Source organism: Pinus tabuliformis, chromosome 7 (assembly GCF_031772625.1).
Source record: "Pinus tabuliformis cultivar Carrire ecotype Pingquan chromosome 7, CPIR1, whole genome shotgun sequence".
Lineage (NCBI taxonomy): Eukaryota > Viridiplantae > Streptophyta > Pinopsida > Pinales > Pinaceae > Pinus > Pinus tabuliformis.
Window position 1 is genome coordinate 2035761104 of NC_142293.1, and position 27543 is coordinate 2035788646.

Below are 27543 nucleotides of genomic sequence, written 5' to 3' on the forward strand. Positions count from 1 at the left end.
CCAACCATTTTACCTAATTTAACTTATTTCCATAGAAAAATAAAAATAATATTAAATTAATAAATTATAATTTGACGTGGCTTCTAAGGTCAAAATTAGCCGTTATTCAATTTAGCCGTTGGAGACTTTGCTCAGACTATTTATCATGCTAATCTGGATCTGTTTCTTCAACTTGTCCTGACGATGAACCACACTAGTTGGTTCGAAACGCGTCGACAAATGATACTCCATGTGATTTTCGCTGAAAAATCTTTCACAATCTTTTTATGACTTTCTTTGATTAATTGCTCGGGGCTTGAGGGGTAAGAGCATGATGCATAAAATATAGCAGTGAATACTCCCTTTTAAGGTAGGGCAGTTCATTGCCCACCAGGGGTTGGGACAATCATGGATTCCTATATGATGAAGGGGGCTCATGGAACCTGTAGGAACCAGGGTATGGCCGTGATGATGGGGTAGAGCTCATTTATCGGGTTTTCCCCACGTGTTAAATGTGTTTGTCCTAGCCATATTTTGTATTTTGTGGTACATTTTCTTGTTAAATGTGGTCAAATATGCTTTTGTCTTTCTTTTTCGCTGCATCAACTTTCGAGGCATCATTCTAGGCCTGACCCAAGGTGTGGGCGAGGGGAAGAGGCGAGTCGGCCCTATGTGGACCCAGTGGAGGAATGTGGACCCGGGTGGGAGAAATGATGAATGGGATAATAATGAGTGGAAAGAGGGTAATATAAGTGATTAAGGGAGCGGGACCACGCAACCAGAGTCGGGGTTTCTCGTGAAATACCATCCCTAAAGCCAAATGGTCAATAAAATAGATCCCACAGGACTAGAATGCAAGGTTAACATCCAAAAGGGGTCTAAGGGACAAGGGCACAAACCTAACCTATTATTTCCGCCATATCCCCCATTAATCCATGCCCAAAAGTGTCCATGATAAGCAAACTACAATACTGAATTATCAAATGACAAGGCATACCTTTAGGTTCAAGAAGCCCACCTTCAAATGAACGATCATGGGAGATAGGCAAGGGACCACATGGCTAGCTCAGGTGGTGGAGAAATGGCACAATGAGCTAGCTGGTGGCTGCAAGGGGCTGTTGGTTGCCGACTAAGGACCACCTTGGAGAAAAAAAAATTCTCCTAGGGATATCACGCACAAAATGGTGGGTAAAAGGTACAAAGCTCACCACTTGGGTACATTGCCCATGAAGCTTCATTTCGTGGGTCAACTCCTCACAAACCCAGTACCCTAGGGGTTGTGGTAGTACCTCCCAAGCTACACATTTCAACATGAGGTAATCATAAAGAAAGTTCCTTATCAGAGTGTGGTTAGAGGGCTTATGTATACAATGGTTTGGACAAGACCCAATATTGCTTGTGTGGTTATTATCATTAGTCAATTCTCAAGTAAACATGGATTGAAACATTGGGCAGTGGTCAAAAGAATATACAGGTAGCTAAAGGAACAACAACTTTTGACATCATGTTCAATGGGACATGACAAAATGCATTGTCGTTGGTTGCTTATCGTGATGCAGGTTATGCTTATGAGTGCAAATCTACATCAGCTTACTGCTTCAAGCTGGTTAGCTGAATCATCTTGTGAGCGAGTAAGAAACAAGCTGGCATTTCTCTTTCAAGTGCAAAAGCAAAGAATATTGCAACCTATTATGCAAGTAAAAAGATGGTGCGCCTGAGGAAACCACTGAAAGATGTCAAAATAGATCAACCAAGTTCCACAGTGTTGAGATGTCACAGTCAGATTTGCATCACGTGACTAAGTATCCTCGGCTTTATCCTATAACAAAGCACTTTAAGGTGCAATTGCAATGCCATTATGTCCATGAACAAGCTGAACAAATTTTGCAGATGGAACTCCATGAGATGAGTCAGGTGCTTGTTGACACATTGACAAAAGTCTTGCTGAAGGATAAGTTTGAATATTGCAGAGATGGCTTTGGGTTAAACTATGTTAAACAAGTTTGTAAACATTAGGCTGAGTGGGAGTGTTAAATATGCAGTTTGTTTGTGTTTTTGTCAGATATGTATGTTGTCATGGACATCTAATAATGGTAAAGTAACATACTCAAATGTGAGATGAATCCTACATGTGACCAGTTGTAATGGCCCTGACATGGGAAGAGACGTAACTGTTGTAACAGATGTAATGGCCGTTGATTGCACCTGAAACTTGTGCAGATGTGACTGCCGCTGATTGCATATTCTTCACTTAAATGTGAGTGTGGTATATGTAATGTATTAAGAATTGCACATTCTTGAGTTTTGCATGCCTTCAATTCTAACTATATGGTGCTCTTCTGGTTAATAGGAAAAAAAGAAATCTATGGACAAACTTTCTTTCTGCCAAAATTTGTGTCAGCATATAGTCTCTCCATGTGCTCTCTTTTTCCTTGTTCATGTTTCGTTGTGCACTCTAAACAACCTCTTTTAATGAATGCGATACTCTGCATATTCATAGCAACATAACTGAAGTATGGAACTGTATGGAAAGACTACATTTACAAGTAACCCAAATGGATTTTGCAAGAAGCATAGAAGTTTGATAAAAGCATAATGTTATCGACCAAAAAATCTTGCATTTTAGAGAGCTACTGACTGGTGTGTTTGGAAACATAAACAAGTAGGGCAATCTGTAAGTTTTGAACTATATATAGGTAGCCTTTGGCATTAGAACTGCATTAAACATTTGGAAAATGGATATCTAGTAGCTGGCTATGCTGGTTTCCATATATCCCTCATAAGCAGTTGTTCATAAACAAGTTTCCCAATTTGAAGGAGCATACCCTCTGAATAATCAATTTATTTGTCTTTCCAGAGCCAGTGTTTCACTAATTCATGCTAGTACTACTATCTTTAGTATTTACTCATTATGTAAGCCTCAAGGATTGAGGCCAAAATAATAAAAGAAAAGTTTCTTTATTTAATAAAATGTTCATGGTAAACCTTCCTCACCCCAGCACAGTCAGAGCAGTGGAGACATGGTTATAAGAAAATTGCAGCTCTTGCAACAATCAAAAACCGTAAGTTAAACCGGACGAAAAGGTTAATTAAGAATGCCTACAGCAAAGCAGCCCTAGAATTTGCTTGGCAAACAATTGATCTGCTTGACACCTGCGAAAAAAGCAGATTTTTCTTTGGAAAAACAAAAAGGGACCGATTGTGTCCCACCCCAATCACATGTTTTTGGGAATTTTGAAACGGTCCTCATTCTTGGCTGTTCTTCTCTCAGTTCATAAAATTACAATATTGCGTGAATCGACAAAGAAGCAGATTTTGAATAGCAAAGAACTAAGCCCAAAATCTTTTTCTTGGAATGAGATCTGAAATGTTGATCTGGTCCATTTTAGCAGCTAAAATAAAGTCATTCAAACTCAGCCCACCTGCATTTACTCAACATTTTCAAACATGGTTTGAAATATTCACTGCTGGGACTTCACCCATATGCCCTACATATCTATGTATCAGGCCTACAACTCAATACAGGCTGTAAAAATAATATTTAAAGCTCATGTTTTCTTAAAAAGCAACCAAGCTACAAAGGAATGGAATGAATTGGAATCGTAAATGTATTTAATTTATAAGTAGTTGGTATGCATACCTATGGTGTGAGTCCATATCTGAGCTCTGACTGAGTTACCCGCTTCAAAGTGAAGATCTGGATGATGGCTTGCAGCCTCAGCTACAGAAGCAATCCTTTCCATCAGCTCAATCCCCGCTGTAAAATTCTTCACCTTCCACAAGCATTGCAGCCTCAGCCCATCGTCCTCCTCGACAATTCTCCACCCCACCACCTGCCAAACACTACTTCAAACACTTCGAAAAGAAGCACAGATTTGGTGAAGCTTTGGCTTAAGAAACATAGGCAAAAGGTAGCTTTGGTTTACCTTTCTTAGCAGTGCAGTGGCTTCTTCACGGGACATGGGGGGCTGCCCAGAGGAAATTGAGCTGCACGGCTTGTTAGCGAGGGACAAAGCAGCGCCACTGGGGATAAGAATCTTGTGGTCTGTTCCAGGAGCACCCAAAACTTTGTCTCCAAAATTGCTCTCAATCTCCGCCGGGAATGGGTCTCTGGCACCAAAGTCACCTAGAAGATCCCCTCCTGCTGCCCTCATCACCAATTTCAATTTCGCACCCACTTTGTTCTTCTTCCCACTGCTTAATCTTGTTAAACTCATGTTCGCCTTCTGTTTGGCTGCTGAATGAATAAGATGGAAGGATGACTTATTATTAGCCCAGCATAAAATTTCAGAGCACAAAATTTCAGAGCAAGATAATACTGTAATAGCCATACTATATACTGGCTGATTCACCCAGCTTTGCATGAAACCATGAAGAGGCTGAAACCAGTTTATACCCTTTTGCTCTCCACAGGACTCAAATCAACTCACTATTTTTGTAACACATATATATCCAAAATTTCGTTGTCAAACTACCAATTACGACAGTTTGTGTGGCCAGCTTTGAGATAGCACTTAAACTATTTGGAGGATAGATGTCACTTTTCATAATTGGAGATGATTATAAAAGAAGTACTTAGTGCTTTATAATTTAACCCGCAGCGCCATCGAAAAGGATACACACTGGTGAATAGGGCGCCCGCATGGTCATTGGTTTGAAAAAAAAAATATGTTTGAAAAAAAAAATATTATTGTCAGTTTCATATTATGATGTTGCAATGGAATGTTTAATATTTTTTTAAATCAAATTATATGTTAGTATAGATTCATTTTAACTTTGGATTTAGAAGAAGGATGAAATCTCTAGAGATGTAAATTTTTTTTTGAGGGTAGAATTTGAAGAAAGAATTGTACCTCGAGAGTTTTGATCCCTCTAGGTGCTTGATAGATATAGAGCTAAGATGGATCTATGCTGGTTTCAGTCGTGTGTGGTCAAAGAAAATGTAACAAACATGTGATTAATTTTATTAATAATATGTAAATTCATTTAATATTAATATAATCATTTTAAATATATTAAATATGTCTCAGATTAATCCGGTCATTTTAATTTTAAATTTGCTTAGTTGCCTCAGTTTGTTGAAATGATAAATATTGTTAATAACCTTAATGATAAAATAAAAATGTTAAATGTAAAATGACAATATAATAGTGTTGAATGATAGAAAATGTCAATAATAAGAATATAGTCAATTACAAATAGTCTTCATTATGATTATTTTCAAACTATTTTCTTCTACTATTCTTGTTATCACCCTTGTTACTTTTGCCATCTTTTCATATTGATTGTCATCTTTTCATATCAATTATATGAACATGAAAGGTTAAATCATAAACCATTTAAATCTTTACCTCGAGCTATTGTAGTACAAATCATACCTTGTTTCTATTAATAGGTTGAATTACTATAACACAAAATAAATGTACATTATCAATATTTATTTGTGCTTACACTGAAATCAATGCACAATGTTAATCCAATCACATTAAAATTATTGTACCATCATACATCCAATTACATCAAATCAGGAATCAACATCTACACTGAGATAAATGCATATAATGCAAGCAATCAAATAGGATTAGAAATCAACATTTACACTCAAATCAATGCATCTACTACAAGTAAACAAATAGGATTATAAACCAACATCTACACTGAAATCAATGCATCTAGTGCAAGTAAGAAAATAGGAGTATAAATCAACATCTACACTGGAATCAATTCATCTAGTGCAAGCAATCAAATAAGATTATAAATCACCATCTACACATAAATCAATGCATTTAGTGCAAGCAAAAAAAATGATTAAAAATCATCTACATTGAAATCAATGCATCTAGTGCAAGCAATCAAATATTATTAGAAGTCAACATCTACATTGAAATCAATGCATATAGTGCAAGTAATCAAATGGAATTAGAAATCACCATCTACGCCGAAATCAATGCATCTAGTGCAAGCAATCAAATAGGATTAGAAATCATCTACATTGAAATCAATGCATCTAGTGCAAGCAATCAAATATTATTAGAAATCAACATCTACGCTAAAACCAATGCATCTAGTGTAAATAATCAAATAGGATTAAAAATCGCCATCTACACTGAAACCAATGCATCTAGTGCAAGAAATCTTTTTCCCTCTCTCCCCCCTCCATCTATATCTATATCTCCCTCCATCTCTCCTTCTTTGTCTCTCTGTCTCAACCCCCAAACACACACGTTCTCTCACTCCATACCTATCAATATCTTTGTCCCTCCCTCTCTCTCTCTATCTCTATCTTCTTCCCTCTCTTCACTTTCCATTTATATCTCTATCTCCCTTTGTCTCTTTATATCACCCCCAAAACATACACTCCCTTTCTCCAATCTATCTATCTATTCGTACCTCCCCCTCTCCCCCTCTCTCTCTTTCTTCCCCTTCTCTCCCTCTCCCCTGCTTCTATCTCTCTTCACTCTTGTTGTCCTCTCTCCCTCTCTCCACCTTTCTCTCTCTATTTCTTTCTTCTTACCTCCCTCTCTCTCCCCCTCCAACTCTATCTCTCTTTCCTTCCCTCTCTCCACTCTCTCACATCCTCTCTCTCCCTCTCTCTCTCTCTCTATCTCTCTCTCTCTTCACCCTACAACTCTGTTACTATATCCCTCCTCTCTTCTCTCTCCTTCTCCCCCCATTCTCTCCATCTCTCCTTTTTCTATTTATCTCACCCCCAAAGATACACACTCTCTCTTCATCTCTCCCATGTCACTCCCTCTCTCTCTCCACTTCTCACTCTCTATGTATTTCTTTTTTCTCCCTCTCTCCCCCTCCAACTCCAACTCCCTATCCCTCCCTTTCTCATCCTATCTATCAAATCCACTCTCTCATACTTCCTCTCTCTCCCTTTCTCTCCTACCTACCTTTCTCTTCCCCCGTCACTCTCTCTCTCTCCTTCAATCCTCTATCTTCCCCCATCACTCTCCTCCTCTCTCTCAAGTCATGTCTCTCGTTCTTCCTCTCTCTCCCTTTCTCTCCTACCTCACTCTCTCTTCCCCATCACTCTCTCTCTCTCTTCCCCCCAATCCTCTCTTTTCCCGCATATCTCTCTCCTTCTCTCTCCTTATCTCCCCCCTTCTCTCTATTGTTAAAGTTTCTAAATCTAACAGTTAGAAACCCTCCATGTACTTTTTGATTTATTCCTTCCTACTTGTTATGATTAATTAACAAGTTATTTACCATGTAAATACTAAAATAAACACAAGTACATGCTCAACACATTATAGATCATCAACTGAAGGAAATAGAAACAAACACACAAATGACACCGTTATTTTTGGATTAATGTCTCCGGAAAAACCCAACGCAGGAAAACTGGTGCAGCTATCTAAGGGTTTGATTTATTAAGCAGTTTCAGAATACAATCTAGGTGCCAAATCTGGCTCACCCAACATAGAAAAATCTCAGTAGTTCCGGCTTTTTCCCTCAGTGTCATCGTTTCCAGCTGTTCCATCAGTTCTGGTTGTTCCCAGCAGTTCCGACTTCTGCCCTTTGCATCAACTTTCCCGACAATTCTGGCTTCTACCCTTTGCGTCAGCTTTCTCGGCTATTCCGGCAATTCCGGCTGTTCCCGGCAGTTCCGGTTTCTGTCCTCTGCGTCAGCTTTCCTGGTTGTTTCGTCAATTCCAATTGTTCCCGGCAGTTCCGGCTTCTTCCCTTTGCATCATCTTTCCCAGTTGTTCCAACAGTTCTGACTATTCCCGGTAATTCCGGCTTCTACCCTATGCGTCAACTTTTCTGGCTACTGCGCTGATCCTCCCAACACTATCTCTGCCTCTCTGCTTTTGTATTTACTACCGCTCGGCTGCAACTCCTGATCACTCTCTCAACTTTCTCAGCAAACCCAGCCCCAGAAAGTCGAAATCTTGATCTCTTGGTGTGTTCTCCAAGTGACCCTCAAGCCTCCTCTTATACTTTTCTCGTTGACAAATCAATGGTCGAGATTAAGTTCCTAATCGATGGCTAAGTTTAGATCTAGCTTGATCCATGTCTTTTGGACCATTCTAACACAATTTTATATTAATTCACATTAATATTTTAATTTCCCTAAGTTTAGACTTAGGGACTCCATTAAGAATATCAATTATTTTAATATCTCCCAAACTGTTTAGAATCTGCCCAAACCCTTTCTGGGTATTGGAGATCTCATGTGCCCTAACCTCTCCACCAAATTTTGTGGCTAGAGCACATCCGATGCTACTCCAAATCGACACTCCCTCTTAGAGAAGACTGTGCTCTAGCAATACTCCTCACTAAGTATTGCCTTGATCATCCGGCATTGGTCCCTGTGCTGATGCTAGGCATGCTGCCCAAAATCCTCTGCACTGTTGCATCTTGTAATGCTACCCATAGCTCTGCCACTACCAATGAAGCATTTTTACGACAGGTCCCTCTACATCCGTGTTGTTACCCATTGTTGGAAATTGACAACTAATTAATGTAAACTTGGGTAAAATTGTATTAGTTATTGACAAGTTAGTTTTATACCGAAACTACAGTTATGTAACTGAGGAAGCTCATATAAAACTAATGAATGCCCGAACTATTGTAATGGAGAATCATTTATTGATTAAATATAAATTCCAATCCCTTGCCCCGTGGATGTTTCCTTGACACCCTGTCAGGGTTTTACCACGTAAATCTTGAGTTTTTACTTGTGTGGTTGTATTTAGTTTCATTTTCTTTCTTGTTTAGTAACCTCTTGTAACTACAAATGGTATCAGATCCAGTTGAGCTGAGTTGGAGGCGAACACTGGTGAAATAATTGCTGGTTTGCATCGAGTATAGCAGGAAGGCAACACTTCATCAAGGAAGGCAACGCTGCATCGTGGAATTGCTGCGTGTTACAAAGAGGCTATCCAGAATTGTCGTGGACCTGTTGCGTGTTACGAAGAGGCCAGCCAATGCTCTCTTCTCTCTGCGTGTGCCTGGACCAGAGCTTGAAGAGCTTGGCACCCATTGAATACCTCTACGTGCTGCCAGAGCCGTCAAGGAGGGCATCGTTGTGCGTCGAAGACCTCTGCATGTTGGTTGAGGAAGATAGAGTGCCTCTGTGTGCTGGTCGAGGAAGCTAGAGCTCGTGTCTTTGCGTGGACTAGCAAGGAGGCCCATTTTCTATGTGGACTGGCGAGGAGGCTCGTTTTCTGCTTGTTGCCATCCGTCGAGGAAGCCAAAGTTGCTCTCTGCATTGACCACATTGCTGGCCCTATCCAGAACTAGAGCGGAGCGAGGAGCTGTTCCTGGCCCAGAGCCATCGAGCAGAACCAGAGTGAGGAGGCCATTACGTGCTGCTATGTAGCCAACGTGTGTTTGCTGGCTTGTCCAGAGGTAATATTTTGTCGAGGAGGCCTGCGTGTTACCATTGTTGGCCCTGTCCAGAACTGGAGTCTGCATGTAAACCAGTTTTCAAGAAGGAAGACGCTGGTGAAAGCTGCGTGAAAACTACCCGTCAAAGAGGACCCTCTACCTGATCATCTTAGAAGGTTGGGTATTTTTTTTTTTTGCAAAATTTGTTGGATAAATTCAGGGTTTGTTAAAGGGTTTCTTTAAATCGAAGAACAAAGATTTTTCTTTCAGGAAACTGAAATTAAACAAAAGGAATTTTCAGAAAGATGTTGTAGGTTTTCTAAGTCAATTTGAAAAAAAAAATTGGGAAAGAAAAATTCTATTTTTTTTTTTTTCGGAATTTGTGAAATTTTTCCAGAAAATTGAATTACGAAAAATTAAAAAACTTGGAAAATCCTTTGTTGGAAGAAGACAATCAAAAGATTTTTTTTTAAAAGAAACCCTAGTTGAAAGACCGAAACCCTAGGAGGAAAGAAATGGCCAAGATGACGAATGCAAAGTTTGAGGTGGAGAAATTCACCAGCAAGAACAACTTTGCTCTTTGGAAACTGAAAGTTAGGGATTTGTTGGTGCAACAAGGGTTGCACAAAGCTTTGGACGAGGCAAATAAGAAACCTGCTAGCATGAAAGATTCAGACTGGGAGGACTTGGATGCCCGAGCTCTCAGTACCATCAGGTTATGCTTGGCGAATGAAGTTCTCTTCAACATTGTTGAAGAGAGTACAACTTCATGTTTATGGGAAAAACTGGAAAAACTATATATGACAAAGTCGTTAACCAATAGAACTTATTTGAAAAGACAATTGTACAGTCCTCGAATGAAGGAGGGTTCAAAATTTACAGAGCATTTAAATGTTTTTAATATACTTATATGCCAATTATCAGATATGGAAGTTAAAATTCAAGAAGAAGACAAAGCTATAACCTTGTTGTGTTCTTTGCTCGAGTCATGGGACCACTTCATAACTTCAATCAGTTTGAGCACCGTTGATTCTTTGAAATTTGAATCAGTTGTGGGGGCTCTCTTGTCTGAATAAGTACGAAGGAAATCCAGTACTGAAACAGCCGCACTGGAAGCCATGATAGCTAAAGGACGGTCAAATATAAGAGGAGAAAAAGCAAGGGGGTCTTTGAGATCTAAATCAAAGGGAAAGAAGTGTAAGGCAAAATGTTGTCACTGCAACGAAATTGGACACCTTAAGAAAGACTGTTGGAAATGAAAAGAGTCTGATAACGTAGGAAGCAAATTAGGTTGATTCATGTAGGACAGATGAAGTTTTATCTATAGAAGAATTATGTATGATAGATGAAACTTTACCTGTATGTAATGTCTCTCAGGGTTTTGAAAGTTGGTTGTTAGACTCTGGTGCTTCTCATCACATGTATCCACACAGAAATTGGTTTACTTCATATGAATATGTAAATGGTAGTCCTGTGTTTATGGGTAATAATGTAACATGTCAAACTGTTGGGTTGGGAAATATGAGGATTAAAATGTATGATAACATAGTTAGAACATTAACTAGTGTTAGACATGTACTTGAATTGAAGAAAATTTTGATTTCTTTGGGAGTGTTTGATTCAAATGGTTATAAGTTTACAAGTCAGAGTGGAGTGTTGAAAGCCTCTAAAGGCGCCCTAGTTGTTATGAAAACAGAAAAGGTCGGAAATCTTTATAGACTCAAAGGAAGTACTCAGGTCAGTGACGCAGCGATTGTGTCAAAAAAGAAGAAGAAGGTACTCGCATATGGCATCAGCGATTGGGTCACATGAGCAAGAAAGGTCTTCAGGTACTATGAAACGTAAATCACTTCTTGATTTGAAATCTTTGAAGTTGGATTTCTGTAAACATTGTGTGTATGGAAAACAGTGTAAACAAAGATTTAAAACTAGAAAGCATAATAGTAAAGATATTTTAGACTATATTCATTCTGATCTGTGGGGACCATCTCCTGTTGTATCATATGGAGGTGCTCTATATTTTTTAACGTTTATTGATGATTTCTCCCATAAAGTTTGGGTCTTTATGCTGAAAAAGAAAGCTGATGTATTCAATATCTTTAAACAATTTAAAGCAATGGTAGAGAAAAGAACAGGAAAATCAATTAAATGCTTAAGAACTGACAATGGTGGTGAATTTACTTCAATAGAATTTGAACAATACTGTAACGATGAAGGAATTGTTAGACACAAAATTGTTGTTTATACTTCTCAACAAAATGGTGTTGCTAAACATATGAATCAGACTCTTATGGAAAGAGCCAGAAGCATGATCAACAATGCTAACTTGCAAAAGGAGTTGTGGGCAGAAGCAGTATCCATTGCTTGTTATTTAGTTAACAGATCACCTTTAGTAGCAATTAAATGTAAAATTCCTGAAGAATTTTGGTCAGGTCAGTCTTGTGATTATTCACATTTAAGGATATTTGGTTGTGATGCTTATGCTCTTATTCCTAAAAATCAACATTCAAAATTAGATCCAAAATCGAAATGTTATGTCTTTGTTGGGTATGACTCTGCGATGAAATGGTACAAGTTGTGGGATCCTACGTCACGAAAGATAGTCATTAGTAGAGATGTAACATTTGATGAATCTTCTCTTTTAAAATCAAATGTTGAAAGAATTGAACAGGAACAGGTATTGCGAAATCAACAAATTCAGTTGGAGGCTAGACCTTTTAGTGACAGTCAAAAGGAAGAAGAGACTTATGGAGAAAAAGGTGTTGAAGATACAAAGGAAGTTGTTGAAGTTTCTGAACCAGTTCAGAAACCAGTCACTCTAAGAAGGTCTACAAGGGAAAGAAAAACTCCCAAAAGGTATGAAGATTATGCTTCATCTTTTGCTTTGATTACTGAAGATGGGGAACCTTCTTGTTATCAAGAAGCAGTAGAAGATACGGATAGCGAAAAATGGAAAACGACTATGGAAGAAGAAATGGATTCCTTAGCCAAGAACAATACCTGGGATCTTGTAGAACTTCCTGAAGGGAGAAGTGTTGTTGGATGCAAATGGGTCTTCAAGCTGAAATGGAAAGTTGATGGAAGTATTGAAAGGTATAAGGCAAGACTGGTAGCAAAAGGGTATTCTTAGGTTGAAGGTATCGACTTTCATGAGATTTTTTCACCAGTTGTAAAACTTGTTCCTATTCGTACTATGTTGGCACCAACTGCATTACTTAACCTTGAGTTATAGCATTTAGATGTTAAAACAACTTTTCTACATGGTGATTTGAATGAAAAGTTATATATGGAACAACTAGAAGGTTTTGTACAAGGTCGCAGCAGAAGATTAGTTTGCAAGCTCAGGAAATCATTGTATGGTCTGAGGCAGTCTCCCAGACAATGGTACAAGAAGTTTGACTCCTTCATGGTGAGCTAGAACTTTATTAGAAGTGAGTATGATCATTGTGTATACTTCAAGAGTTTCAATGGCATATTCATTATCTTAGATTTGTATGTTGACGATATGCTTATTGCAAGCAAAATGATGGAAGAGATCAACAGGTTAAAGGCTCAGTTCTCTAGGATGTTTGATATGAAGGATCTTGGAGCAGCAAAACATATCTTGGGCATGGAGATACACAGAGACAAGAAAAATGGTAAGCTTTGGTTATCACAACAGAAGTATGTGGAGAAAGTACTTGAAAAGTTCTGTATGAACAATGTGAAACCTGTTAATGTTCCATTAGCTTCCCATTTTAATCTTTCTTCGGTTTTGAGTCCTAGAACTGATGAAAAAAAGCAGTATATGTCTCATGTACCATATGCAAATGTTGTAGGCAACTTAATGTATGTGATGGTATCTACAAGACCTGACATTTCACATGCAGTTGGAGTTGTCAGCAGGTTCATGGAAAATCCAGGTGAAGAACATTGGTGAGTAGTGAAATGGGTGCTTCGATATCTAAGAGGCACAAGTGACCATTGCATCATCTTTAATGGTAGTGAAGGATCAGTCTGCGGATATGTAGATGTTGATTATGTAGGTGATTTGGACAAAAGATGATCTACTACAGGTTATGTCTTTACTCTTGCATGTGGAGCAATTAGTTGGATGTCAAAGCTTCAAGAAACAGTTGCGTTGTCCACTACTGAAGTAGAATATATAGCTACTTCAGATGCCAGTAAAGAAGCAATCTGGTTAAAGTGTCTACTTGATGAGATTGGAAGGATGTAGGAGAAAGTAAATGTACTTTGTGATAGTCAGAGTGCTATTCACTTGGCTACAAATCCTACTTATCACAGCAGAACCAAGCACATTGATGTAAGGTATCATTTTCTGCGACATGTGATTGATGGTGGAAAAGTAACTCTTCAAAAGGTCCATACACGGGAGAATTGTGCAGACATATTCACAAAGCTAGTTACAATAGAGAATTTGCGATGGTGTTTAGCTTCTCTCGGCTTGCAGAAGAGATGATGAATGGGCATGGGCAAGGGATTAGGAAAATTGTTGTCAAGGTGGAGTTTGTTAAAATTGACTACTAATTAATGTAAATTTGGGTAAAATTGTATTAGTTATTGACAAGTTAGTTTTATATCGAAACAATAGTTATGTAACTGAGGAGGCTCACGAGCCCTAGGGGTTGGCTCAGTTGGTCAAAAACTATGCCTCGCCATCGGGAGGTCACAGGGTCGATTCTGCCCGAAGCCTTTGGGGTTAGGTCTTACTAGTAGGCCGAGGGGCAATTAGCCCAGATTTTTCTGTGGGCGTAGTGACCACTCACTGACCAGCGTGTTTTTGAACCACACTAAAAAAAAAAAAAACTAAGGAGGCTCATATAAAACTGATGAATGCTCGAACTATTGTAATGGAGAATCATTTATTGATTAAATAGAAATTCCAATCCCTTGCCCCATGGATGTTTCCTTGACACCTTGTCAGGTTTTTACCACGTAAATCTTGAGTTTTTACTTGTGTGGTTGTATTCAATTTCATTTTCTTTCTTGTTTAGTAACCTCTTGTAACTACACCCATGGCCCTGCTACTGCCACTATTGTGTCTGCACTGCATCTCGTCTCATCATGTTACATCGTGCTTCCCATAGCACTACCACTGCTAATTGCCGCACTACAACTCAGTTACTGAGAAATAAGTAACTGATCCCCCAACTCTGACCTCTCTGTCAAGCTAGAGTACTCCTGATGTTGAAGCTCCCTCTGCCACTGACAAGTGCTCCCTCTCTGACCTCTACACTGCTACAACAACTCCTTGCATCTCACACCGTTGCACACCTCTCTATGCCATCCTAAACTGGTGCAACACTGCAGTGCCTCTTACACTGTTCCAGCCAGCTAGCCTCGCGCTGTCCTGGGAATCCTGTATTGTAGCTCCCTCTGTCACTCCATCCACATCCGTCTCTACCGACATCTGCCAGTCTTACTACTCCTCTTCAAGGCTCCCGTAGCTAGGTATAATCCAAGAGGTTGGGTACCTCGAGGATCTTTCCCCTCATCTCTTGTAGTCCGCCTGACTACATTTCAATGTCTCCCCACTTTCACTCAAGTGGCATGTGTGGGCACTACCTTGTTCTCGGAAGCCTCTTCCTTGCTCTTCTTCCTCAGACACTGGTTCGCATAATGACCCAGCTCCCTACGTTGGAAGCATTTGACCTTGGAAAGGTCCTTCTTCTTCCACTTTTATTGCTTACCCTCAGATGCTAGGGCAACATCCACCTCCTCCTCCTTCTTGATTCTAATCCCCTTGATGTTACTTCATGTCTTGGTCACCCTCCTGATATCTTCTTGGCAAAGAGCCGCCCAAATTTCCTCACAATCTGGAAGGGTTTCCCTGCTCATTATGCTCTAGATAAATGCCTCCAAGTCTCCTGAGATTGCATTTAGTGCTATTCTCACCATCAAATTTGGATCTGGTGTGGCCCCTATAGAAGTCAACTGATCTCGAATCTCCTTCAATCGACCGAGGAAGGTGTTGATCTATTCTCCCTTCTGCATCTGGTATGACCACAACTGATTTTCTAGGAGTATCTTCCTCTACATGAAAGTATGATGATACAACTTAGTCAGGGCCTCCCACATCTCTTGTGTCGTATTCTTCTTAGCAATATGTGGTACTATATGATCCTTGACCCTGTCAAGAATGATACTCTTGGCCCTCGCCATTGCTTCTTCATACCTATCATTGTCAGCTGGGTCAACTGGGACCGCTATCGTCTTCAAGGCAAAGCGCTTGACATGATTTCTGTCAAGTACGGATAAGATTCTGGCCTTCCAGACTATGAAGTTTGAGGCTCCGTCTAGTCTGTCCTGGTCTCTTACTCTGTCTAGTGCCATTATGTTGCTCTTCTACTTCCCTCCTGGAAGTTCTCAATGTGACTCCCTCTGAGCCTCAATTTCCCTCCTGGAAACCCTTCTGTCGATGTCGAGATGCCCCCTACTCTGATCGTCTGTGCAGCTGCACCACTGATCTGGATTTCTCGACTAGAAACCCTCGGTAGTAACTCCCTCCTCCTTGTCCTTGCCCTTTTAGGTATTGTTCTGACTATAATACCCCACCAGCTCCACTCTACAACTTACCCATAGCCTCCTAGACCCCATAAACCTAAAGGTGAGAGCTCCTAGGCTCTACGCAGTCCCGGCACTAGCAAACTAGCTTCCTTAGCCAACTGCGTCAGCCCCCTGGCCTTTGTGTGGCTCTGCGTGGGCCTGTCTTTGCCTCGCTTAGCCTCTGTGTAGCCTCTTCTTGGCTCGAACTTGATGATGCAGACACTGCGTCACCCCTCCCTTGCTGCTAGGAATAGCTTATGTCACTGGGGACAATTGTTTTCTGTTGCTGCTGCTATACTCTGTTGATGTCCTCAGTTCTCCTGTGATCTGCAACCACCCTTTAATACCATGTTGAAGTTTCTAAGTCTAATAGTTAGAAACCCTCCATGTACTTTCTGATTTATTCCTTCTTACTTGTTCTAATTAATTAACAAGTTATTTACCATGTAAATACTGAAAAATAAACACAAGTACGTGTTCAACACAGTACAAATCATCAACTAAAGGAAACAAAAATAAGCACACAAATGACACCGTTATTTTTGGACCAATGTCCCCGGAAAAACCCAATGCAGGAAAACCGGTGCAGCTATCTGAGGGTTTGATTTATTAAGCAGTTTCAGAATACAATCTAGGTGCCAAATCCAGCTCACCCAACAGAGAAACATCTTGGCAGTTCCGACTTTTGCCCTCTGCGTCAGCTTTCCCGGTTGTTTTGGAAATTCCCAATAGTTCTAGCTATTCCCAGTAGTTCTCGACTGTTCTAGCTGTTCCCAGCTTTTGCCCTTTGTGTTAGCTTTCCCGGCTGTTCCTGGCTTCTACCCTTTGTCTCAACTTTCCCGACTGTTCCAGCAGTTCCAGTTGTTCCTGACAGTTCCGGCTTCTGCTCTTTGCGTCAGCTTTCCGAGCTGTTTCGATAGTTCTGATTGTTCCCGACAGTTCCGGCTTTTTTCCTCTACATGAGCTTTCCTGGCTGTTCCCAGCAATTTCGGCTTCTTCCCTCTATGTCAGCTTTCCTTACTGTTCCGACTTCTACCCTTTGCATTAGCTTTCCCGACTGCTGCGCTGATCCTCCCGACACTATCTCTGCCTTTCTACTTCTGTATTCACTGCCCCTCAACTGCAACTCCTGATCACTCTCTCAACTTTCTCAGCAAACTCTGCCCCAGAAAGTCAAAATCTTGATCTCTTGGTCTGTTCTCCAAGTGACCCTCAAGCCTCCTCTTATACTTTTCTCATTGACAAATCAACAGCCAAGATTAAGTCCCTAATCAACGCCTAATATTAGGTATGGGTTGATCTATGTCATTTGGACCATTCTAACACAATAATTTCCCTAAGTTTAGACTTAGGGACTCCATTAAAAATATTAATTATTTTAATATCTCCCAAAATGTTTAGAATATGCCCAAACTCTTTCTGGGTATTAGATATCTCATGTGCCCTAACCTCTCCACCAAATTTCATGGCTAGAGCACATCTGATGCTACCCCAAATCAACATCTATCTCTCCTTCTTTGTGTTCTTATCTCACCCCTAAACATACTCTCTCTCTCTCCATCTCTCCCTTTTCACTCCCTCTCTCTCTCCACTTATCACTCTCTATGTATTTCTTCTTCCCTCCCTCTTTCCCCCTCCAACTCCATCTCTCTATCCCTCCCTCTCTCCTCCTCTCTCCTCCTCTCTCACAAGTCCTCTTTCTCATCCTTCCTCTCTCTCCTTTTCCCTCCTACCTTCCTCTTTCTTCCAAAATCTCTCTCTCTCTCTCTCTCTCTCTCCCCTATGATCCTCTCACTATCTCCCTCCGTATCTCCTTCTCTCTCTCCCCCTTGCATCTTTGTGTCTTCCTCTTCCTCTCTTACCCTGCTTTACCTCTCTCACTCATATCCCCCTCTCTTTCTTCATTTCTCCTCTCCCCTCTCCTTCAGTTTATCTCCATCTCTCCCATTGTCACTCCCTCTATCTCTCCACCTCTATGTCTTTGTTCTTCCATCCCATATATATCTAGAGTTAATATATATCATGATATATTAATATATATTATAATATAACAAATTTAATATTGTATTAATCCAGATTTATTAAATTTAATAATATTAATATTATAATATATTAATATGAATATTAGATTTTATAATAAAAATAACAACAATCTTTTAATATTAATATTGGGAATAATAATGTTTTTTTGCATGGTATTAATAATAATTTGGCCCATGAACATATTTTCAAATGAAATTAAGAATACGCGGGAAGCTCTGCAACTTGATCTATGGTTAGGGTTTTGACATTGGGCACCATGGCAGGACGCGTAGGGGGAGTGATGCTCCCTCCTACATTCAAGTAGTTACGGATAGAAGCAAGGACGCAGGAAAGTAGCGTTTCAAGAAGCCTCTGGAAAAGGCAACAGTGGCAAGTAACATGGACATATTGGGAGGAAACAGACCTCATGAATAGGAAGGGGAGCAACAGGAAGCTAGTAAGGAAAAGGAGAAAGGGGATAGCAGTCAAAAACCTACTTCTATAAGGAAAATTGGGGTCTGCAAACCTAAGTCGAACATCATTCCTCAGGTCACTTTGAGTGACCCTGCGCTACAAGCGCATAGGGATCATATGGTGGAACATGTGTCATCTGCAAATTCATGGGAATATGATCAATGGAGAGAGTGCTGCATGTATGGATAAGGAGCCATTGGAAGCCAAAGGGGGAAATACACCTTCATCTAGGATCCAAGGGATTCTTCACTGTAGTATTCACAAGCCTAGAGGATAAAGACAGAGCGTTTGAAGGAGGACCTTATTTCTATGCTGCTGCAGGCCTCTACATGCGGCCCTGGATGATGAACTTTGTTCCAGAACGTGAGACATTTACATCGGTACTAGTATGGATCAGACTATACTCCCTTCCTCTGGATTATTGGCTGCCGGAATCGCTGAAAACAATAGGCAACAAACTGGGGCATTTTTTAAAGATATCAGATGCGACTCTGAAAGGAAAATACACCTCCTTCGCTCGGATATCTGTGGAAATGGACTTATCTAGAGCACTTCCGAATGCGATAATTTTAGAAGTATATGATGAAGAATGGGTACAGGCAGTGGATTATGAGCACATCCCATTTAGGTGCCGCAAATTCCATGAGCATGGGCATCTATATAAAGACTACACAACAAACAACATCGAGAGAAATGTGAAAACCACTGTGGATAAAAATCCTGAGGGTTTTACCAAGGTTGGGGGAAAAGGGAAAGGTGGAAAGAGGTCACAAAAGAATATCAATGAGGAAAGACAACCGAGCCACAATAGCTTTACGATCCTAGAAGAAGAAGAAGGAAACAAAGAAACAAACCAGGAATGGAGAACATTATTACTGAGAAGGAAAGGGATGACAGCATGGAAGATATCAAAGAAAACATTATGGAGATAAATAGGGACAATGAGATGACTCCAAGTGAGGCGGGAACAAAGGACCATGAACTGCAGGAGATTCTAGATAGGGAAAATATTGATCTAGAGAAATTTATGGAACAAGGGACGACCAAAGGAGTGGACTCCCTGCCAAAAGAGGAATATGACATGGTTCAACAGCTCTTCCTATGGAGATCACAATCGAAGGGAACTGGAGTCAAAAGAAATCATGAAAGCCAGGAACATAGAGGGGTCAAAATGATGGAGGAGACATATGCACAATCTCCAAAGAACCCAGGTAGGAAAAGAGGAAGAAAAAGACAGAAGGAGTTGTTGAACGAATGTGGGAAACTATTGATTAACTTAGGTAATATGAAAGAGATCACCAGTTACTCCTTTACAAACCTTTCTTAATGCAGCTCACAACCTGGAATATTAGAGGCATAGGAAGTAGAAGGAAACAAAGAAATATCAGTATTAAAATAAAAGAAGAAAAACTAGATATGGTTTTTATTCAGGAGACAAAATGTTTGATGGATAAGATTAGAGAAATTCATAATAAATGGCTAATCAAGTATGAGTATCTAGAGGTTAAAGCAAAAAAATCAGGGGGGAGGGATTCTCACGCTGTGGGATCCACAGAAATTTGGAATCCTAGATGTTGAGGCATCTAGGAACTATCTTTCTTTGGTTTGTTAGCCTTTAGGTGATAAGGAGATATACATGATCACTAATGTCTATGGACATCAAAAGAAAGAAGAAAAACTCAAGCTTCTCACCTCCCTTGAGGAACTAAGAGCAAGACACCCTAATATGCCCTGGATTGTTCCAGGAGATTTGAATATGATAAGATCTCTTACAAAGAAAAAAGGCGGTATCAGACAGCTAGGAAGAGAATCCATGGCCTTCCAGAACTTCATAATGAACATGGGGTTATTGGACATTGGAAAAATAAATGGGACCTTCATCTAGAACAACAAAGGGGAGGGGCTTCACAAGTCGCATCTAGACTAGATAGATTTATTATCTCAGAGGACCTCTTTCTCTCAAGCCTTGCCGTAACAACTTCTATTCTTCCCTTTGGAGGTTCATATCATTGGCCTGTACAGCTAGAAGCCACTTTTATGGGCACAACAAGAAACAGACCTTTCAGGTTTGAGAATGCCTGGTTCTCTCATCCTGAATTCACCAGTAATATTGACAAATGGTGAAGAGAGGATCTAAACATTTAAGGCACTAGAATGTTCCTGCTCCAACAAAAACTTAAACATATCAAATCCAGGCTTATAGGTTGGAACAAAAAGGAATTTGGTAATATCTTCAAAGCCAAAAGAGAAGCTGAGCAGAAACTCCAGGAGATCAATCAGATCAACATCACAGAGGGCTTTAACAAGGAACAGAAAAAGCTAGTTGATTCTTTGCAAGAAGAATGGGAAGATCGGTGCCTGCAAGAGGAGATTTTTTGGAGATAGAAGTCAAAGATACAATGGATTAGAGAGGGAGAAAGAAACATGAATTTCTTTCATAAATCCACAATGGATCACAGGTCACACAACAGAATCACAAAGCTCAAAGACTCTCAAGGGAGAGAAATTGTCTCTCACAAAGACATGGAATCTCTCCTTGTACAACATTTCCTCAGTATTGTAGAGGAGCCTCTGGGGGATAGATCCAAGTTCATCAACCATTTCACTCAGTATATCCCTCAGCTGGTTACCAGAGAAGATAACCACAATCTTAACAGGCCAGTGTCGGAAGAGGAGGTCAGTGAAGTTATCAATGAAATGCAAAATGGAAAATATCCAGGCCCGGATGGGTTCAATGTAGACTTCTTCAAAGCATGTTGGAAAACAGTCAAATAGGATATCCTTGAGGTGGTGGAAGACTCAAGAAGATCCAAAAAGGTTATGAAGGCTTTTAATGCTTCCTTCATAACTTTGATCCAAAACAAGAAAAAGCCATGACTCCGGATGGCTTCAGATCCATAACTTTATGTAATGTGGTGTATAAAATTATTTCCAAGGTGATCGCCAATAGACTCAAGCCCCTTTTACGAGCTCTCATATCAAAGGAACAACCAGGCTATGTGGAAGGAAGACAAATCCTCAATAATATCATCCAAGCTCATGAGGTGGTTCACTCTCTCAAAAGCAACAAACAAGGTGGTATGATCATTCGAATGGACCTAGCAAAAGCTTATGACAAGCTAAGTTGGTCTTATATAAGGGAAATTCTAAGAGCCTTTGGCTTCGACCAAAACTGGATAAGATGGGTTATGGCACTAGTTACCACAACTAGTTTCTCCATCCTGCTTAATGGCGCTCCTTCAAGACTCTTCACACCCTCTAGAGGGCTCAAACAAGGGGATCCGCTCTCACCCTTCCTCTTTGTTCTCATGATGGAAGGGCTAGGCAGAGCGATTAAAATGGAAAATGTTGAAGGAAGAATCCAGGGCATCAAACTCACCTTGGATGGAGCGGCTAACACTCATCAACAATTTGTGGATGACACAATGCTGCAGGGCATACCCACAGTCAGGGAAGCCAGAACGATCAAACATATTTTGAATGACTTTTCTATGGCTGCTGGCACAGAGGTAAGCCTCAACAAATCAAAAGGTTTTTTTCTTTAACATTGACATTGCTATTCAAAGAAATATCACCAGAATTCTTGGGTTTCAAAGGGACCAGCTACCTTCCAAGTATCTGAGCATACCTCTCACAGATAAACCTCTCAACAAGGAAGTGTGGGAGCCAATTATAAATAAACTTTAGGAAAATATCATAAAATGGACATGCAAGCCTTTAAATTTGGTGGTGTGCCTTGTGTTCACACAAGCTGTCCTGTAGGCCATTCCCATGTTCAAGTTCTTAGCTCTTCCTGCTGCAACAGATCAGGAGCATACAAAGGGAATTTTTATGGGGTAGAGGAGAAGAGAAAAAGAAATGGGCGTTAGTTTCCTGGGACAAGATATGGAAACCCAAGATCCATGGTGGCTTGGGGCTTCATGATCCTGAAACCATAAGCAGATTTTCGGGAGCTAAAATTTGGTGGAGGTGGATCAACAAATTGGCAACTCCTTGGGTTAAGCTTTGGAAAAAAATATGCCAAGCATTGGCAAGAGAAGGATCACATTAGAATGTCAGGGCATATTAAGGGCTCCCACATTTGGAACCTTGCCTAGGAAAATAAAGGTATTGTTCAGCAACATAGTTTCTGAGAAATTCAAGCTGGGAACCTAGCTCGATTTTGGGAGGACAACTGGCAACTGGAACCCAACTTGTATAAGGATGAATTAGTAGCTATCAAGAATGACACAGGAAACAAAGGTCTACTTATGGTTAAAGAATTTTAGGATCAGGATAGGAACAATGGAAAATGGATATCTTGGAAGGATCTAGGCTACAGTGAAGAAAGTCCTCTAAAGGCCCAAGCAGACTCTCTTACCCAGGATCTAGAACATAGGAGGATTCTGGTATCCTCCTTGCCTGACCAACTAAGATGGGGAAAGAACACCGAAGCAAACTTTAACCTCAAAGAAGTTAAATAGGTAGTAATAGGATTTAACTATCTAAACCCTGATCAAGTTTGGAAGAATCTTTGGTAGAGCCCCCACTAGATGAAAATAAAATTATTTATTTGGCTAATTTATCAAAGGAAAATCTTAACTTGGGAGAATCTCCTGAAAAAAGGCTTCACTGGACCATCCAAATGCTACCTCTATGGTTCACAAGAGGAGACGATGGATCACCTTCTCAACCTCTGCCCTTTTACCTCCACTTTGTGGGATTGGGTGGCCTCAATCTTTAGGTACACTGATAGGGATAGACTCAGCATCTCCAACACTTTGAAGAATTAGAGGAAAAATTTCTCAGGGAATGAAATCATTAATATAGCCTGGACTCTGGTTCCAGGCTTTGTGATCTGCAATGTTTGGAAAGAGCGCAATAGTCGAATCTTCAGGAACAAAGCAGGCAAGCCCCATCACATAATTGACCAAATTGTAAGGCAGCTTAAAGACACAGTCAATAGCTTGTTGAGGACACTTCCTAAGGACCCTCCTCTGCCCCAAGATGCGAGCATTCTACTTCATTTGGGTCTCCAGTCTATAAGCCCACAGGGCATAATCAAGGGTGTGAGCCAAAAAAATGTAGATATAAATATTTGGAAGCCTCCTCCACATGGTTTCTTAAAGGTCAATATAGACGGAGCTTCTAAGGGAAACCTAGGGTTAGCTGGTTTTGGGGGTGCTATAAGAGATGAACAGGGTCAAATAAAGAAGATCTTTCATGGCCACTTGGGGAAGGCCACTAATAACATGGCGAAACTCATGGCCCTAGAGCAATGCTTAGAAATCTTGGTGGATTCAGATTCACATAATGTCATCATTGAAGCAGATTCGGAATTGATTATTAGAGCGGCCAAGAGAATATGTAATGGCACATCACCGGACAAAGTGTCGAAACACTGGAGGCTATCGCAGGTCTTTCACCATATCTACACCCACCTGCAAACTTTAAAAACTGTATGCTTTATCCATGTGAAAATAAAAGCTAACATGTTAGCTGATCGTTTGGCGAAGGAAGGAGTGACTAATAAGGAAAGGGGCGCTCGACACATTTGGGAGTTGTTACCCCCAGGTAAACTGTTAGAGGACTATCTCTGTCAGGCTGCCAAAGATAGGGAGCAATGGATTGACAGGTTGGATCGAAGAGGATCAGGAGACAGGCGGGAGGATAGGGAAGCCTAAACTTTTTGCCTGTTGCTTGGAGGAAGAGTGTGTAATTTAATTCGCTTGGCAGAAGAGCGCGCAAATTAATTCGTGCGGGAATGGTTTCTCAAACCATAAGTGGTATTTCGGGCGAGGTCGAGTGGTAACCAGTTTTTCGAAGTTGGCCTCCAATCCCACTCTTCAAGTGACATGTAGCAGCGAGGAGGAGAGAGGAAATCACTTTTCGGGTGGTTAATCCTCATGCTACTTGTCCACCCGAAATCAGCATGGACCGTTGGATACACGAGGGGTAGATTAACGGTGGAGGTGCAGTCGTGCGGACCTGCCATTTTTTATGGTCGCGGATGTATTATTTTTGAAATTTGACCTTATGGGTTGCAGGTCCGGTTTGTGTATTTCCTGTGTAATCCTTATTTTATGATAGAATGAATGGTTCTGAGTTATGTGGACCATTTTTTGGTAAATGAAAGGTTTTTTGGTTTACCCTGTAACATATGTAATGAACTTGTTCGGTTAATATAAAGATCCATTCTTACTTGACCAAAAAAAATAAAAATGGCCCATGGTATTTGTCCCATAGGCTTCACCTAAATAAAACCTCTTTTTTTGAGTGTTAGTAAGTATAAATAGGTTTATGGAGTAAATATAAAAAGAGGTTTTATTTATTTATGATACCTCTAATTTATTTATCTTTTTATTTATTTATCATATCTCTTTTATTTAGCATGGTATTTGGCCCATAGGCTTAGTATATAGTTAGCTGTTGATTTCTAATCCTATTTGATATATTTTTATTTATTTACCATACCTTTAGTTTATTTATATTTATATTTATTTAACATATCTCTCTTGTGTGTGTATATATATATATATATATATATATATATATATATATATATATATATATATATATATATATATATATATATATATATATATATATATATATATATATGTATATATATATATTTATTTAACATATCTCTCTTGTGTGTGTATATATATATATATATATATAAGTTTTATTTATTTACCGTACATCTCATTTATTTATATTTTTATTTATTTACCATACCTATTTTTTGAGTGTTCGTAAACCTCTTTATATTTGAAATTTATATTGTGTTTATACATAATAATTAGATCTATTTTTTAATATGGTCCACATTAGATTAAAAATGTCAAACATTATGTTTACCTTTACGTTTACGTTTACATGTTTATATTTTTAAGTGAGACCGACCCCCACTCTGGGTTGTAGAGCTCGACTCAAAAATTAAAAATTAAATAAAAAATAATTAATATAATGTAATGTACACATTTTAACTTAGTCAAAATAAAATAAATATAACAAAATAAAAATAAGCCTATAAAATTAAAATAATAAAAATAAAAAAGGCTTGCATTCATCAATGATATTGAGAACCCATGGTAGTCATGTGGAATATGCTCTATTTAAGGGAGGAATTAAACCAACCTAGATCTCGATCTACCAAGCGCAGAGAGACATCAAATCTCTTGATATGGAAACCTCTTTAAGAGCTAAAAGAGATTTGATCCCACTTGGCACTTGGTAGATCCGGAGTTAACATTGATATAGGCTGGTTAGTTTTAGTTGTGTTGTTTAAGTATTCTAGATGTTTGATTTTTTAATTTATTTATTTTTTAATTTGGTTTTTATTTTTTAAGGAAATTTATCCATTTACATAACCTCTTTAAGAGCCAAAAGAGGTTTGATCCCTCTCGGCACTTGGTAGATCTGAGTTAAGATGGACATAGGCTAGTTAGTTTTAGTTATGTTGTTTAAGTATTCTAGATGTTTGATTTTTTAATTAATTTATTTTGTAATTTGGGTTTTTTTTTTATAGGAAATTTGGCCATTTAAATGTAAGAGTGATTGTCATCTTTTATTGTTTAAATGTGTTTTTAATTATAAAAATAATTATAAGGGAGGTTGGAGCGGGAGGGGTGTTGATTATATATAGGTCTTTTATATTGGTAAGTACTTCTAATGATCTAATTATTTTACACATTTTATCCATGATTTCTTCATTAAGTAAATACACATGACATCAACAATATGGTATTTATGACATTAGTATTAAGAAGAGACAACCAAAACAAAGAACACGAGATTTTACCTTGGAAAAACCCCATAGGGAAAAATCTAGCAACCTTTTCAATAGAGAAATCCTTCAAATCAATAGAGATACAACTTAGTCAATCACTCGGTCAAACCTATTCCATCCTCCTAGTCAAGACATCTTCCCACAAAAAAGGTTAGGCCTTTTGACTTCATCAGAATTCGGTCTCGTTCAACAAAGATTTTCTGCCTCAGAAAATCGGTCCTTTCCACAGAGAATTTGCCTCAAAAATTCAATCCTTCAACATGACTACTAATACAAAAGTTTGATCCTTCAATTACGCCCTTCAAACCTCATATTCGACTTTGCTTCTTGCCTCAGATTATGTGAACTCCTTTCAAAAGAGAGAGATTCGAAATTGGTACAAAAAATGGGAGGATGAGTGTCCTTATATAGACTTTTTGTTTGGTCAAATGGGTGTCATTATGACTGGGCCAACTTAAGCACTTGAAGGGGCCGACTTTGCTAAGAGGAGGCCAACTTTACTAATTTGGAGACACACATTTTCAGATTTAAATTTCCAAATTTCTTCTTTTGAAAAGAGCATGAAGAAAATGCTTTATAATAATAAAAAAATTGACCTAAGCATGAAGAACATGCTTTACAAATACATTAAGGGCTCAAATATACATTGTGAAGATTGACCATAGTTACAAAAATTCAACACTCCCTCTTAACTAGGGAGGTAATCATAATGACAATATAGATGTTCTCATGTTGACAGAATTTCTCTAAGAAAAGGTTATATCAACATCAACATCATCATAATCAATAATTTAGTTAGCAACTCTGACATATAGCATCACATCTAGTTACCATAATCGAGTTAGCAACTCTTACATATGGTAAGTCTTCAACATCAACTAGTTTCCACAACTGGTTGGTACCATTGACCCATATTCTTGGTTGGTACTCCTGACACATGGCATAACATTGAGCATCAACTAGTCATCATAACTCTGGTCGGTACCATTGAACCATAATCTTGGTCAGTACTCCTGGCCTAAACTAGTATTGGTTCACTATCTTGGTCAAATTCTTTGACTTGTGGTGAAACTCCAAAGGCCACACTCTACATGAGCAATTGGGCCCAGTGTTAAATGAGCTCCTCATCCTATCTAGAGACACTAAGCATGGTGTTGAATGAGCTCCTCGTCCTATCTAGAGAGACAAAGATTGATGTTGAAAGCCACACACTCAACTGAGTGATCATGGGCTTCTGGGACCATTCTCCCCAATTAGTCAACATCTTTGACACATGGAGAACGATTTTCCTCTGTTGGACCATTCTCCCTAACTAGTCAACATCTTTGAAACAAGGAGAGTGCCTGCCCATGATGTTATCATATCAACACTCTCTCTCATTAAAAGATATAGGACCATTCTTCATA

At 39.3% G+C, this 27543-nt stretch overlaps 1 protein-coding gene across 2 annotated transcripts; it reads right to left on the bottom strand.

Annotated features, from left to right (window-relative positions):
- Positions 1-2918: 2918 nt before the first annotated feature.
- Positions 2919-4448, bottom strand: LOC149256679 (putative pterin-4-alpha-carbinolamine dehydratase, chloroplastic). 2 transcript variants are annotated; one of them, XM_089457490.1, is made up of 3 exons: positions 3906-4435; positions 3620-3812; positions 2919-3401 (listed from the first exon to the last, which is right to left on the bottom strand). In XM_089457490.1, exons 1-3 carry the CDS (start codon positions 4341-4343, stop codon positions 3310-3312), a joined length of 723 nt encoding a protein of 240 aa, XP_089313616.1. In that variant the 5' UTR covers positions 4344-4435; the 3' UTR covers positions 2919-3309. The 2 variants fall into 2 exon arrangements, with proteins under 2 accessions (XP_089313616.1, XP_089313617.1); XM_089457491.1 differs by having other exon boundaries at positions 3347-3467; positions 3906-4448.
- Between the last annotated feature and the right edge of the window lie 23095 nt (positions 4449-27543).